The sequence below is a fragment of the Phacochoerus africanus genome, chromosome 3 (genome assembly GCF_016906955.1).
Source record: "Phacochoerus africanus isolate WHEZ1 chromosome 3, ROS_Pafr_v1, whole genome shotgun sequence".
NCBI lineage: Eukaryota > Metazoa > Chordata > Mammalia > Artiodactyla > Suidae > Phacochoerus > Phacochoerus africanus.
In genome coordinates this window covers 182677847-182695073 of record NC_062546.1, presented here as the reverse complement: position 1 = coordinate 182695073, position 17227 = coordinate 182677847, and the positions used below count along the sequence as shown (strand labels likewise).

Below are 17227 nucleotides of genomic sequence, written 5' to 3'. Positions count from 1 at the left end.
GTGAAAATTTTTAATGTTTACTTAGTGAAAACATACTTGAAGTCAAATGCCAGCTCTGTCACCATCTGGGTATATAACCTTATACAAGTTTTGTTGTCTATTTGTTTAATTTACGTAAGAAATATGACAAAAAATATGAGAACATTCTCTTGGAAACTGATTAAGCAGTATAGAAGTGTAGGAGTAAAATATGAAAGTCCTCTTTTACCATTTATCTTCCAACCAAAAAGCACAGTATCTTTTCAGAGATACTGTTTTCATTGTTTAACATTCCTGGTTTTTCTTTTATGAATTTTTGACAATATTTGAACATAAACACAATAGAATTTTTAAACATAAGTGGGTTTGCATTACACTTACAAGTGTCTGGAGGATCTTTGCATTTTAGTTGACGTGTAATGATTACATAAGATTTTGTAATTTAAATGCTCTGTAGTTAACTGGTTTCCAGTTGATGAACGCTATTTTCCTATTTTGTGCTTTTACACATATTGCTGTAATTAACACTTCTACATCCCTATTTGCAGGCACATGAATAAATTTTTTTGTATATTTTGTAAGCTTACTAGAGGTGAAATTGCTTTGTGAAAGAGTATGTGATGTAACATTTGTGATATTTTATCACACTACCTTTGAAATTCTTCAGTGCAGTTTTGCATCTTTGGTGCTAATTGCCAAAGTGCCCATCTTGGGATTCCTACACATACAGGGGGTTGTGCTACAGGAAAGGAGCTCTGAGCTTGGGAGAGTTGACTTTTTTCTCGCAAGCAGAAATGAGCCTGCTTTTTTTCCCATGGGGAGACACTACACCCTCCTTCAGGGTTGCTTGCTGCAGACACAGCCCTGAGAAGTGGCCTGGGTAAAAAGGCCCTGCCTCCTTGGTACACCCTGCCAGCCTGTGTGTGGGGCTGCTCAGGACTCCTGGCAGATTGTCTCTCTCAATATCGGTGTTTCTTCTCTAGGTGCATTCAGTGGTTTAAGTTAGAAATGGCAATTATTTTTGTTACCTTCTTTCCCTGTATTCATTTCATCATCAGATCCTATAACTCTTATCTCCTAAATATTTTTCAAATAATCTACTTCTTTCTTTTTCTACTATCACCTTCCCAGTCTGCTATCTTCTGCTTATACTCCTCTTTTGGCTTTTTCTTGCATCCACTCTTGCCTTCTTCCAACCTGTTCTCCCACAGTCTAGTCAAGAGGGATCTTTAAAAATCACAGATGCAGTTGTGCCACCTGATTCCTATAGAGCATTTTATCGTACTCTTAGTGTGGGTATCTTTAGTCTTTAACACTGCCAGCAAGAATTTGCAGTCTGGCTATTGCTTTTTAGTGTTCATCTTTATATTACTTTTTCCTTTTTTCTCTCTGTAGGGCAAGTATACTGGCTTTCTTTTAGTTCCTTAGGTACATTATGTGCTCTGTTGCTACTGGGCTTTAAGCATGCTATTGTCTCTCCCCTGCCTATATGTTTAGTTAATTAGTAGCCTTTCAGATTTTGTATCTGATAGTTTTTGCCTTTTGCTACAGTGCTTATGAAAGCTACCATAATCTTTCTGTGAATGACAGATAACTATGTAACTGTTCACTGTGTCCATTCTTGAAACGTTCTTCCTCCATAGTGATCATTCTTTAGCATAAAACATTATTCTTCCTAAATCGCATCTGAATGAGATCCCACTTGCTTTACCTGGATTATATGATCTCATTCATTTCATTCATTCAGCAGATATTAATTATGTGTATTATACCCTGTTCAGGCTCTGGGGATATGGCAGGATAGAGACACAAACTTCTGCCTTCCTGCATCTTTATTCTGATGGGAAGAGAGAGATGAGACACAAAGACATAAGTAAAATAAGTAGGAGGAGAGGGTTTATAAGTTAATTGTCAGTGATGTTCTCACCAAAAATGTGACATTTGAGCAATGAGCTGTAGTTGGTGAGAGTAAACGTGCAGATATTTGGAGAAGAAATCTCCAGGCAAAGGGTTAGCAAATGTGAAGGCTTTTAGGCAGAAGCATGCCCCCTTGTGTTTGAGGTGCAACAGGGAGGCCCAGTGGCTGGAATGGGGAGGAAGGAGGAGGGTAGAAGGGGGGATCTGGAAGGAAATGGAGGGTCACATTGTTCCCAGCCTTGTAGACTAAAATTTCGACTTTAATTCAGAGTCATATTGTAAGTCTCCAGAGGGCTTTAGTGGCATGATCTGACCAATTACAAAAGGACCACTGGCTGCTATGTTGAGAATTGACGTAGAGGGGAGGAGGCAAAGACAAAATCAGGGAGAGAGTATAGGAGCGCAGGTAATAGTATAGTGAGAGAGGATGGTGCTGTGGTGGCAGGAATGGACGCATAAAAAGTGGCCAGATTTTAGATGTATTTTTCAGGTAGAACTGATAGAACTTGCATTTTGCATACAGGGTATGGGAGAGAAAGCAGAGGCAAGTTTGGCTCCTAAGGTTTTTATCCTAAGGCAGCTGGACTGATGGGTGTGCCGTATACTGAGATGGGAAAAGCTGTAGGAGGAGCAGGTTTGGGAGGATGATCTGGAGCCTGGTTTTGGTCATGTCAAAGTGAGGAACTTCCTGGAAGTAGACATGCAAGTAGAGTTGTTAAGTAGACAGTTGAATATTGGAGGCTGGAGTTGAGAAAGGTCTGAGCTGCACTTACACATTTGCAGTTCTAGTGTGTATATGATTACTAGGGGAGTGGCTGCAAAGTCCCAATGCCTCTCACTTCAGAGGTTGGTGGAATAAAAGGTACCTGCACAAGAACCTGAATGCTTCTGCTTACTGTCTGACTTCATGTCCTTCCATTTTCTGCTCCTTCTCCAAGCTCCAGCCACACTGCCCTGCTGTCCATTGAATAGGTTAAACTTGTTCCCATCTTAGGACCTTGGCACTTGCTCTTCTCCTTGGGGAACTCTTTCTTATATTCTTACTTATGTGGCTGCTTCCTTCTTGTCATTTAGGTCTCAGTTCAGAAGTGAGTTCCTCAGAGAGGCCTTCCTTAATGACCTTAGCTGAAGCAGCAAGGTATTTGGACATGAGTACTCACCCACAAAATGTCACACTTGTCTACTTAGGGACAGTGATTCCTTCCTTCCTCCCTCTCTCTCTTTCTCTCTCTCTCTCTCCACCCACCCCCCACCCACCTGTGGCATATGGAAGTTTCCACGCTAGGGGTGGAATTGAAGTGTAGCTGCCGGCCCACACTAGAGCCACAGCAATGGTGGATCCAGGCAACACCTGTGACCTACACCACAGCTTGAGGCCATATCATATCCTTAACCCATTGAGTGAGGCCAGGAATTGAACCCACATCCTCACAGAGACAATGTCAGGTTCTTAACGTGCTGAGCCACAATGGGAATTCCTCTTTTCTTTTTTAAAATTATTGAATCTTCGTGTTTTAATTCCTGGTTATAAATATTTTTTTAAAAAACTTTCATTTTAAGTACATACTATACACATCCTAAATGTATAGTTTGAAGAATTTTTACAGATGGAACTCATCCGGAAGGATAAAGAGTACCCTAGAAACCCCTCTCATTGCCCATTTCCAGTCACCTACCTCCTTTCCCTGTAGGGATGGTCATTGTTCTGACTTAACACATTAGATTAGTTCTGGGTATTATACATACTCTTGTATCTGGATTCGAGTATATTTTGAGTATGTAGTTATAGTTCATTCACTCATTGTTTTTTATTTATGTAGCTTGAGGTTATGTTAGCTGATACTTGAAAACTTGTGACAATTATCTTTAATTCCCTAGATTCATTTTGTCTGAAGTAAGTTGAAAGCAGTATGAGTCCTTCCATTTTGTTCTTCTTGAATATTGTGTTGGCTATTTTAGGTTTTCTGCCTTTCCACATTATAGTTCCTTTGCTTTTCCATGTAAACTTTAGAATTATATCGTCTATTTTTTTTTAAAAAAAGCATACTAGAATTTCATTGGGATTATGTTATAGTCCATAAATCTGTTTTGGGAGACTTGACTTCTTGACAATAAGGAGTCTTCTAGTTCATGAACATGGTATATCACAATTTGTATAGAATTTCTTTCATAAATATTTTATAATTTTCCAGCAAGTAGAACTTATACATATTTTTGTTAGACTTATCCTTAAGTATATGTTTTGGTACTATTATACATAGTGCTTTTTTTTTTTTTTTTTCTTTTATGGCTGTACTTGTGACATATGAAAGTTCCCTGGGCCAGTGGGTCGAATTGGAGCTGCAGCTAAGGTCTGTGCCACAGCCATAGCAACACTGGATCTGAGCTGCACCAGTGACGTATGTATGCTGCAGGTTGTAACAATGCCAGGTCCTTAACCCACTGACTGAGGACAGGGATCGAACCTGTATTCTCACGGAGACAACATTGGGTCCTTAACCTGCTGCGCTACAATGGGAACTCTAACAGTACCAAAGTTTTTAAAAAACTCATTTTTCATTTTACGTTTATTCACTGTTAGTATACAGAAATACATTTGCAGTTGAACTTGTTACTGACCTTATATTCTATGACTCTGTTAAAGTCACTTTATTAATTTTTTAAAAGATTATTTGCGCAATATTCTATAAAGTCAGTCAAGTCGTCTGTGAATAGATACAATTTTGTATTTTCCTTTACAATTTGTGTGCCTTTTATCTTTTCTTGACTTTGCTGTGGTGTCGAGAACTTTCAGTATGATGTTGAATAGGTTGGTGAGAATAGACATTTTGCCTTTTTTTTTATTATTAAAGTATAGTTGATTTACAATGTTTTGTCAAGTTCTGTTGTACAACAAAGTGACCCAATCACACACATTTCCCTGTGCTGTACAGTAGGATCCCATTGCCCATCCATTCCAAATATAACTGTTTGCATCCAAAAAGCCCCCAAAATGCCCATCCATCCCACTCCCTTCCCTTTCCCACTTGGGAACCCCAGGTCTGCTCTTCTTGGCCATGATCTGTTTCTGTTTTTTATTTGTTTGTTCTTTTTAGATAGGATCATCTGTCCTGTATTTTAGATTCTACAAATAAGTGATATCATATGGTATTTGTCTTTTTCTTTCTGGCTACTTCACATCCCTGTTGCTGCAAATGGCATTAGTTTGTCTTTTTTATGGCTGAGTAATATTCCATTTTGTGTATACCACATCTTCTTAATCCATTCATCTGTTGATGGACATTTAGGTTGTTTCCATGTCTTGGCTATTGTGAATAGTGCTGCTATGACTATAGGGGTGCATGTATCTTTTTAAATAAAAGTTTTGTCCAGGTATATGCCCAGCAGTGGAATTGCTGGATCATATGGGAGCTCTATATTTAGTTTACTGAGGTACCTCCATCCTCCATACTCTTCTGTAGTGGTTCTAACAATTTACATTCCCACCAACAGTTTTTTTTCTCCTCACCTCTCCAGCATTTGTTATTTGTTGACTTGTTAATAATGGCCATTCTGAATGGGGTGAGGTGGCCCCTCATTGTAGTTTTGATTTGTATTTCTCTAATAATTAGTGATGTTGAGCATTTTTTCATATGCCTGTCAGCCATCCGTTTCTCTTCTTTGAATCTGCCTTATTCTTGATGATAGGAACGAGATAATAGGACAAAATAGTTTCATTCTTTCTTTGTTCAGCGTGGTGCTGGTGGTGCACGTTTTTGCAGATGTCCTTCATCAGGTTGAAGTCGTTTCCTTCTGTCCATGATGCTCAGTCTTTTAAAAAATAATGAATGAATACTTTGTCAACAAAATATATCTGTTGAGGAAAAATAGCATGGTTTTCTTTTCAGTTCGTTGATGTAGTGAATTATACTGGTTGGTTTTCAAAAGTCTTTTTAAAAAAATTAAGCATCAATTAACAAGTCAATTTTTTTGACTGCTGCTTTTTAAATCTCGTATCTGCTTATCAATCTTTTTATTTATTTAGCATAGCTTTTCTCTGTGGCTCTTACCACGACCATACAGCAGACTATGTTCTGCTTATTTATTTGTATATTTTGTCTTTTCCCGTGGAATATATGTTTCATGTTTTATTCTCTGCCGTATCTCCAGACCCTAGAACATTGTATAGAATAAAATAGGATTCAGTAAATATTTGTTGAATGAGAATATCTGCTCTCAGGGAGTTCATAATCTGGGAGGGGGAGGAAGAGGTACACCAAGAAAAGGTGATACACCTTAAGGAAACTGTCAACAAAAATCTTTGGGAGCTCAAGTTGGAAGAGATTAAGTTCATGTAACAGATTTCTTTTCTTTTTATCCTATCAGATTTGAAAGAAGAAACATCTAGAAAAAGTTTATTTAGTGATGCAGAGTATAAGAAGAATTCAATAAAAATGTGGTTTAGTCCTCGAAGTAAGAAGGTCAGGTATGTTGTGAGTAAAGTTTCGGTGCAAACCCAGCCTCCTATGATAAATGATGAAAATGCCCAGCAGGCCTCCCTGTATGAGTTTGTCTCTACAAGCCCTCCAGTGGATGTTTCTGAGAGGGCTAAGAAGGCTTCCACAAGATGTAGAAAAAAACAGAAAAAGAAGACTTTAGCTGAAATCAACCAGAAATGGAATTTAGAGGCAGAAAAAGAAGATGGTAAACTGGACTCCAAAGAGGAGTTTAAGGAAAAACTGGTGTCCTTCTGTAGCCAGCCATCTGTTATTGCTAGTCCGCAGATGAATGGCGAAATAGACTTACTAGCCAGCGGCTCTGTAACAGAATCTGAATGTTTGGGAAGCTTCACCGAAGTCTCTTTACCGCTGGCTGAGCATATAGAGTCTCCAGAAATGGAGAGCAAGAATGAAGCAGTGACTCCTGAGAAGACTCTCTGTGAAAATGTCTTAGATGAATCTAAGAAATCCTTGCCATCACGTCGTAATGGGAACCGTGGGTGCCGCAGCCGACTTACCAGTCCCGTTTCTAAAAGATGTAGGAACAGCATTCCGAGCACCAGCGGAAATTCTGTTAAGCAAACAGTGCTCTCCGAAAATGTGCCATCGCCTGGATGTTCTTCACCACCTTCAAACAAGCTTAAACGTGGTGCCACATTAAGGAGGAAAACCAGTAATATATTAGATGAATCCATTAGCCTTTCACCAGGTACGCCCCCTTCTACACTGAATAGTCCAAGTTACAGACGAATGATGTCCAGCCCCTCAGCAGTGAAGCTGTCACCCAGTAGCCTTACGGCTGTGAAAAGAAATCATCGCGGGGAGACTTTGCTCCATATCGCCTCAATTAAGGTAGGATGCTGAGTCTGAAATACAACTGCAGAATGAGACCTAGTATAAAACAATTGCTTTGGAGCTTATGAAAAATGACATAAGATTATTAACATAATTAGCTCAACCAGATGTGATGCTTCCTGTGACCCAGAAAAGCAGAAATTCATAGGGACCGTATCCGAGCTGTGGCACCAGGTCCTGAGGGGCACGATCTTGCAGGAGAAAACCATTATTTCCTTATTTTAGCTTCAACTTTGCCAAGCGCTTTTGTTATTATCTATTCCATATGGTCTTGTTCAGTTTTCAACATTTTTCTTACCCATTCTTCTCATGCTTTATGTATGTTGACAGACAATTGCCAAGTTACTGCTGGCAGCACATCTTTACCTAGTTTAAGAGCTCGGGGGCCCTGTGAGAGGTGACAAGCCTCTGTATGTTTGGCACTCATCCTGAGCACCACCAGGATCTGGAAGGATCCAAGATGTGGTCTGTATATTTATTTGGTGACCTGGAAAATTGACTGGCAGAAATGGCTCTTGTGGTTCACCACAAAGGGGCTTCTCTGGGCCCCACAGCTAGCCATTCCTTTTATTAACCTGTTCATTGAGTTAACTATTGCCTCTACACCTGTGATGAGACAGTGTGTGTTTTCTGAACCAGGCTTTGTTTGTCAACCATGAGGTATACTTGCAATGGTTAATCTTTGAAACTGACCCAAGTTTTACACATAGAGAGTAGCAGCTGGCACCATAGTTTTATAGACTTTGGTCTGTGAATTTGTGCAGGTGTTATGAAAATATGAGAACGCTTAGTACTAAGTTAGGATAGCTTTTATGATCTTTCAGTAAATTCACTGGGAAACCGTTGGGTCTTTTGCATGGATAGGGAACTTTGGGAGGTCTGGAAAGAACCGTTTAGAGGCCCCTGAACATAAAGCTGGTGAGTGACATAAAACATCTGGGAAGAACATGGCGTGAACATTGAATCTAGGGATTCCTGTATTTCTCCATGGAGAAAGGCAAAAGCACTTAAGTGAGTTTCTTCCAACTCTTTTTTTCCCCCCTTGTTTTATCTTCCAGTAAATGATGCAAGTAGAAACCATCTGGTGCCAGTAAGAGGGGGGGACCTACAATATGACTACACTCTAGGCTTTGCATATCCTTTGAACAACTTGAATTTTTGGATTTGGCTCTGGTTACATTTTAGTCTGATTTTTGCAAAAGCATGAGTTTAAAAATCAGACTGTATTTTTTGTCTTCTTGGTTTTATTTATATAATGTGTGTGTGTTATGTATATAACAAAAGTTATAATAATATTATAATGTAATTAATGTTTCACAGACATAAGTAGCTAGCATAAAAATAAATATTTTTTTTTCATTTTTCAAACTAATACCTAAATGTAGATTGCTTCAATTTCTACCTGTTGCTTTCTGGAATGGTGCCACATTAAGGAGGAAAACCAGTAATATATTAGATGAATCCATTAGCCTTTCACCAGGTATACATACACCTTTCTATACTGAATGGTCCCTTTATTCTTCCTACACTGAGTTCTCTGTGTAATAGCCAGAAGTCATCTGATCAGAGTCAGAACTTCTTTTTTCTGTGCTGCCCTAGACTTAACTTCCTGGCCCACTTAATATGAAATCCCGGTGCTCCTTATGACGTACACAGCCCCATGTCATTCGTCCTTCTTCACACCTCTGCCCAAATGCCACCTTTTAAGTGACTTTTCTGAACTTATATAAAATAGCAGTCTCTGCCATACCCTTAGCTTGTTTTGTTTTTTTTTTCCCTATTATTTTTTCCTGATGTTATTATTATAAATCTCTTTGTTTTGTGTCTTTAAAATGAGAGCAAAGTTGTCTGTTCACTGTTCTATCTTCAGTGTCTAGAACATTGCCTGGCATGTAGTATGTTGATATCTATTGAATAAATGAACGATTTTTTCACTCAACTGTGATCTGAACCCTCTTCTGACATACTGAACTTTAAACTTATGAATTATTCAGGTGCATTTATTAATGCTACTGATACTTTGCACTTTTTTTCTGCTTCTTAGATTTGTTCCTCTGCATCTTTCCCCTTTCCCTCGCAGTCTTTTGTATCTAACCTTCAAAATCTAGCTACCATCCTACCTTCTAAAAAAAAAGCAAAAGAAAAAAGAAGGTGCATCTTACTTTCTTAATGAATCTTTTCAGAATTCCCAGAATTTCTTTTCTATGATGACCTTATTTTGTTTGTATTTACATTCTTTAGCTTTTTGTTTATTATATGACTCCTCAATTAGGCTCTGTGATTTATATTCCCCATTTAAAATGTAATTTCAAAATGTGAGTAATAACTTTGTGCTTTGAAAATAAGAGTAGAAGTTATTTTGGGGAGACAGTCTCACTCCCAGTTCTATCCCCAGCCACCCCTTTGCTGACAAGCCCTTTCTTACTTTCTTGATTACTTTTTTTTTTTTTTAGGGCCACACTTGCAGCATATGGAGGTTCCCAGGCTAAGGGTCGAATCAGAGCTGAAGCCACCAGCCTACGCCACAGCCACAGCAACTCCCTATCCAAGCCATTTCTGTGACCTACACCACAGCTCACGGCAACACCAGATCTTTAACCCACTGAGCAAAGCCAGGGATCAAACCTGCATCCTCATGGATACTAGTCGGGTTCGTTAACCACTGAGCCACGGTGGGAACTCCTTTCTTGATTTCTTTATATAAATATAAGCAAATGCTTTCCATGTTAGTATATATTTTCTGTACATTGTTCTAGTAGCATAATGTTCCATGAATTTTTATTATTTAACCAGTCCCTGTTTTCATTCTTCTGCTTTTATAACCAGTGCTGCAGTAAAGCAGTCTTTGTTTCCTATGTGAGCAGGTATATCCTTAGGATGAATTCCTAGAAGTGGGACTTCTGGGTTAATGTAAAGCATCTGCTACCTTATTTATCTTGAAAAGCTGCGTACTTAGCAATGGAAGGCTCCTATTAAATATCCAGACTGCCTAAATATTCAGGCTGCCTGAACATAGACAGTTACTGTATTATCAGCAGGTAATGTTTATGTTTTTAGTTCTCAAATCCTTTTTCCCTGAGGATCATGGGCTTACAGGCCAGCCAGCTAGATTTTGGACATTTAGCACCATTTGAACGTAAACCTTAGACAGGATTATTCTTAAATTCCTTATTTATATGTTTTCCTATGTCTGCAGTGTTGCGAATATTCTCATTTAACCTGAACAGAAGTTGAGATCCACTGTGCCCTCTGTATGCCCCACGTTTGTACTTGAATATCTATGACACCTTTGGTTAGAGTGATTCTGAGAACATTATGTTACAAATGAGAAATTTTATGAGGAAGTCTTATGCCTAACAAGAAACTAAGATCATCATTCATTGTTAACTCTTCTGATTTAATAAAATAAAAAGATCTTAGCACTTGACATTTTGTCATACATAGAGAAAATTTTGATTTGTTACTCTTGTTATTTCTCTTGAGAATTTGTCGATATTGGTGTAAACCTGCCCAAGGTTCTCTAGCACAGATTCTTACAATGGTAATGATTACTCATAATTTATACTCTAGCACTGAGCGATTAGAAATAGAAGAATGGCCTGGGGTTGGGATATGGTAATGTATTTAAGGTACAGACATAATGGATAATATTTTAAAGGCAGCTTTTAAATGATGATGTGCTTAACATAACAAAGGTTATGCGGATCTCTTAGAAAGAGAAAATCTCTTGTGAGGAGTATCCTTTGGGGTTTGACTTTGTAATTCATTTTACTCTAAGGCTCTCTTGTTACATATCCTCCATACTAGCTTCCCAAAAAAAATAGCAAAGGACTTAAGCCAACTGGCATGTGTGCTCTTTTTTAAAGTTTTAATTTTTGGAGCACCTCTAGGAGTCAGTATCCCTTTTTCCCTTTGTCACCTACCATATTCGTAACACTAGTAACTTATTGCCACAATGGCTGGGGTGTTTGAATATCTGTGAAATTATTTTATTAAGTAAATAAGACACCGGGAAGTATTTATTTTAGAGCTCCATTTCTGATGACTAAACTTTTTTTTTTTTTTTAAACAACATCTAGTTGCAAGAAGGAGAAATTTTAGGTACCCGTTTAGTTCATTTTTTTTTATTACTCAATGAATTTATTACATTTATAGTTGTACAATGATCATCACAATCCAATTTTATAGGATTTCCATCCCACAACCCCAGCGCATCCCCCTACCCCCCCCCCCAACAGTCTCCTTTGGAGACCATAAGTTTTTCAAAGTCTGTGAGTCAACATCTGTTCTGCAAAGAAGTTCATTCTGTCCTTTTCTCAGATTCCACATGTCAGTGAAAGCATTTGATGTTGGTGTCTCATTGTATGGCTGACTTCACTTAGCATAATAATTTCTAGGTCCATCCATGTTGCTAAAAATGCTGGTATTTCATTCCTTTTAATGGCTGAGTAATATTCTACTGTGTATATATACCACATCTTCTTCATCCACTCCTCTGTCGATGGACATTTAGGTTGTTTCCATGTCTTGGCTATTGAAAATAGTGCTGCAATGAACATCGGAGTACCTGTGTCTCTGTGAGTCATGGTTTTGTTTGGATAGATGCCCAGGAGTGGGATTGCTGGATCAAATGGAGTTCTATTTTTAGTTCTCTGAAGACTCTCCATCCTGTTTTCCATGGTGGTTGCACCAATTGACAATCCCACCAACAGTGTAACAGGGTTCCTTTTTCTCCACACCCTCTCCAGCACTTACTGTTTGTAGCCTTTTAGATGATGGCCATTCTGGCTGGTGGAAGGTGGCACCTCAGAGTGGTTTTGATTTGCATTTCTCTAATAATGAGAACGTCTTTTCATGTGTTTTTGGGCCATCTGTATGTCTTCTTTGGAGAACTGTCTCTTTAGATCTTCTTCCCATTTTTGGATGGGGTTGTTTTTTTTTTTTGGTATGGAGCTGCAGAAGGTGTTTGTAAATTTTAGAGATTAATCCCTTGTCAGTTGACTCACTTGCAAAGATTTTCTCCCATTCTGTGGGTTGTCTTTTTGTGTTTTGTTTAGTGTTTCCTTTGCTGTGCAGAAACTTTGAAGTTTGATTAGGTCCCATTTGTTTATTTTTGTTTTTACTGTCAGTACTCTGAGAGGTGGATCTGAGAAGATGTTGCTGTTGTTTATGACGGAGAGTGTTTGGCCTATGTTTTCCTCTAAGAGTTTTATAGTGTCTGTTCTTATATCTAGGTCTGTTTAGTTCATTTATGTGGAAAAAACTTAACCATTTTGGGTAAGTCATTATTGTACTTAATTGTAATGTCCTATACTATTTTTATAAAGATATTTTTTTCTTAATAGAAATAGTATTTTAGAAGAACTAACCTATATAAGGAAAAAGAGTCTTTGTGTATATGTGTATTTGTTTTTGGAAATTAATTTATATTGCTGCCATATGCACTAATGTGTGAAGAATATTTCCTTTGAATGAAATGGTAGCAGTAAGAAAATTCAATGTGACACACATACCTCCTTATTTTCACCCTTTAAAGTATTTTTTGAAAATACGAAGTCTGTTTAAATTTTTTTATAAGCCTTAGTAAATATCTTTTCCTAAGATGATTTTTTTCCCCTTGTGGTTTAAGAGAATCTCAATTATTCTTTTAAGCTGTGGGAAGCCTAAAAGTGAGTGCTTATAACTCAAAAATTATTCTGTTTGAGAAGAAAGTAATTTAAAGAAATCAGCAGCAGAAGTTAATTTATTTCCGGAAACTTTATATTGGTTCAAGCTCACACAGTTACAGTGGACCTTATCTAATTATCATAATTTTATTTATGTGCATGACATTAAATTTACAGAAAGAAGAAGGAGAAAATACGACAAACTTTTCAATACTAGAGAGGAAAAAGCAGATCAGGTATAAAAAGCAAGCAGTTTGCAAATCAACTATACATTTAGGGGAAGTCTGGGAGTGAAATGTTAACAGCAGACACCTTTGATAATATGAAGAGGCGACGTGAAAGGAAACACCACTGTCTAGCAACCTCAAAAGAGCTTCTGCTTTTAGTTTCTAGATTGTCACTGTGATTGTCTCTGTGTGACTGTTCCATGTGACTCTTCCAGTGAAGGTTAGGAATGTGTGTGGTTCCGGCAGTTCATCTGTACCGATATAGATAGGATTGTTTAAACAAAAAAAAATCAAACTAGTATCTTGACAGATGTTCCTGCGCTCATTCAGAACTGACTTAAATATAGTGCAAAAGGTCCTAAACACATGTTAGCTTGCACTCAAGGTGTAGAATTTTCACCTCGAAGAAACCATGGGAAATATTTTTTTATTAGAAGTGGGGCAATTGGTTTGAAAGATGCAGAATTCTTGTTTTTTAGGCTCATTGAATATTTGAGGAACTAAATATTTGGCAATTTAAGAACTTAAAAAATATATGTTATATGTGGAGTTTTTTTTTTGGTTTTTTTTTTTTTAGAAAACTGAGTAAGCTACCATCTTAAGATGTGCTGTATTTGAGAGGTAGTCCAAAACAACCCAATGGAAGCATCAGTGTTACTAAGTGACTTAATGACTTCTACATTAGCAAGCCAATAGGGAAAAAACTCATTTCAAAAGAGTGGGGGATTTCCCTGATGGCTCAGTGGGTTAAGGATCTAGCATTGTCACTGCTGTGGCTCAGGTTGCTGCTGTGGCATGGGTTCCATCTCTGGTCTGGGAACTTCTATATGCTGTGGGTTCAGCCAAAAAATAAAAGAAAAAAAAATGATGCGGGTGGGAATGGCAGGAGAGAGTTTTCCTTCTCCCTAAAGAAGCTCTTCTCAAAACATAACATTGGCATATGTAACTTTTATTTATTCAGCCTTTTTCAGAGTAAGCTGTCAGTTCTTTTTAGGGAAAATAACCCTTGCTTTTGCCTAAAAATTATCTTCGAGCAATTAAGGTGAATATAAACTAAATTAATGTATTGAGGATAAGTGGATTAACTGCCAATAAGACAGCGGTTTAGGCTTTTTAACAGTGGTTTCACTGAGCAGCCTTCTTGGCTTTAATTTAGTTTTAAACAATCATGTATGTTCAAAAAGGATGTTTTCATTTTCATGTATGTTCAAAAGTGATATTTTTACAAACGAAATTATGACTTTAAAAATTACATTATGACTAGCTGATCTTTGGCTAGTGTCCTTTATTTGGCATTTGAAATGAATTTTGGAACAGGTTGCTAATAGCAGAGATTTTGTACTCCCTATTCAGAGATGGACTTGCATGACTTTGATGACTTGGTAGCGCAGAACAATTCATGCATACATATTATTTACTGACGCAAGAGCAACAGACATAGAAAAGATTTAAATTTTATTCTAGTCCCAAAAAGGCCAAATCTTAAAAACAAATCCAGAAATCTTCATTTTTTTTCTTTCCTTGACGATTTTTAATTTCTTTCTATTTTCTCATTGTTCTACTAGGGCGACGTACCTTCTGTTGAATACCTCTTAGGGAATGGAAGCGACCCGAATGTTAAAGACCACGCTGGATGGACGCCATTGGTAGTTTTCTAGTTGTTTATTTTTCATTACCATTCTATTTATGCTTTATAGTTAGTTTATAGTTATGTGGTTGTCTATATATACTCCTCTGCCCTGTAGACACCATCTGTGTAATCTGAAGAACTTATATTTTCAACAAGTAAGCGTAAATGATTATTTTTCATCTAGCTTTTCAATGGTGACAGGCTGTCTTTTGACTGACTCCATCTAGATTTAGGAATCCAGCTATACATACCTTATTGCTGAATTTAGCTCATTTTTGGAGAGGTAGCTGCTGCAAGTGACGTCAGGCTCTGTTTTTCAGCATGGCATGTCATTGAAACCACATTTTTAGGAACAAAGAGAGGTCCGAGGAGCTAGGTTTAAGAACACATCACAAGGCAGTGATTCTTACAGAAGATCTGACTTATCCTCACTTACACCCTCACCATTTGCAGTCATACAGAGGCAGCAGAAATCTTTGCTCACATTAAACTTTTTTTTTTTTTTTCTTTTAGGGCCACACCCATGGCATATGGAGGTTCACAGGCTAGGGGTCCAATCGGAGCTACAACTGCCAGCCTAGCCACAGTGAAAAGCAGCGAAGGATCTGAGCCACTTCTGCAACCTACACCACAGATCCTTAACCTAACACCTCACTAAGCAAGGCCAGGGACGGAACCCTCAACGTCATGGCTCCTAGTTGGATTCATTTCCGCTGCGCCACAACGGGAACTCCTAAACATTTTTTTAAAGTCTTTCTTATTATGACTAAGAACACACTGCGAAGGATAGTCTGACAAAAGAATGGCACAAATATACGGGAACAAGTGCTGCGTGTGATTAGACTGTAGCCTTGGAAGTGTCAGGAGAGGAGGTGGATGCCCTTATTCTGTGAACTGCAAATTTATGGGAATTAGGAGATTCTCACTGTATTAGGTGCAAAAAAGGTTTAACGTTGTATGGAATGACTTGTCCTTGTCAGTTTTTTAAACTGGGAGTGTTTAGTCTGGATCAGAATCACTTTGTTGTTTGGATTCCACAGGGTGGCTAACCTTTTCGAAGAAAGGTCAATTTTTCTTTTTAAGCCACTAGAACAAACTGTAGTAAAAGTTAGTTATTTAGAGGATCTTATGCCTAGTTTATTCCTTTCTCCTAGAAATAAACTTAGAGACATTTACTGTGGTGTATTGCCTGTTAATATTGAGTGTATGTGCTTAGAAAGCACAGTGTGCCGGAGATTTACTAGAAAACAACATAGTGGCATTGTTAGTAGGTCATTAGAAATAAAAAATCATTTGCTTGTGAAGCATCTTGGAATATTCCATTGTTACCAGTTAGGTCATTCATTCAGTAGACTCTTTTGAGCACCTACTCTGTGTGATTTCTCTTATCATTGGCACCAGCCATACAGTAATCTGTAGCTTCAGCAAATAGAGAGGCTTGTCTTGTATTCATTCTAGGATATTTGCTTTTTTGGGTGCTTACGTGTACATCCGGGTGCACCGCTTAGCTTATATATAGCTAAGCACCTGATTTAGTGAATTCTATTCAGCCTTGAAGAATTTCAGATTTTATGCATGATCTGGTTGTTGAGTATTTTCTGTGATTTTTTTTCCTAATTGTTTTAAATTTCTTACTGTAGAACAATTTAGAAACTATAATTGGTTAAAAGCTACATTTTCTTTTCAAAAAAGAGTGCTTGACCCAAGGCACAAATGAAAAACTCTTTTTCCACGAATTGCTTAAGTCTTGATTACCATGTATCTTACCATAGAGACTATTAATAGTTGCTTTTTCTCTGTCAACAGCTTATGGTCTCTGTGAATATTTAGGAAGAACGAATTTACTGGTTAATGTTCACGTTTATTTTTCTAGAGTGTGCTTGTGTTATGATATTATTTATTGCTCTTCCTCATCACGCTTCTCACTCCTCTTTCTTTAATTAGCACGAAGCCTGCAATCATGGGCACCTGAAGGTAGTGGAGTTGTTGCTCCAGCACAAGGCTTTGGTGAACACCACCGGGTATCAGAACGACTCGCCCCTTCATGATGCAGTGAAGAATGGGCACATGGATATAGTCAAGCTGTTACTTTCCTACGGAGCCTCCAGGAATGCTGTGTAAGTAGTTTAACTTAGAAACTTTTCCTGATGACTTATTTTTGACTCAGGGGCTAGGATGAAGCAAAGACTACTGCCCAAGTTGATGGCCCTGTTGTCTTCCACAACTGAAGTTAACATGGCCATTATAGTTTGGATTTAGATCAGTATTCATGCCCTTTTCCTTTACAGTACTTACATATTTGGGAGAGGTTTGCTTGTTTAATTCAGAAACAGTTGTCAAATTAGTTTTGGAAGCTTTGACCTTCTGGAAAAATTCATTTAGTTTTTATATTCTGTAGATTGAGTTATACTTATTAATAAAGCAAGAATTAGGAGCATGTAAGTAACTATTTTGTATGCTTCCCAGTGCTTTAAA

General features: G+C 37.8%; 1 protein-coding gene across 1 annotated transcript in view; it reads left to right on the top strand.

The window, feature by feature from the left end:
- The window catches only part of BARD1 (BRCA1 associated RING domain 1), an 83424-nt gene that overhangs the window by 25723 nt on the left and 40474 nt on the right, over positions 1-17227 (top strand). The window contains exons 4-6 of the mRNA XM_047773426.1: positions 6262-7226; positions 14688-14768; positions 16697-16869. Of these exons, the coding sequence (XP_047629382.1) occupies positions 6262-7226; positions 14688-14768; positions 16697-16869 (1219 nt within the window). The remainder of the gene's footprint in view (positions 1-6261; positions 7227-14687; positions 14769-16696; positions 16870-17227) is intronic.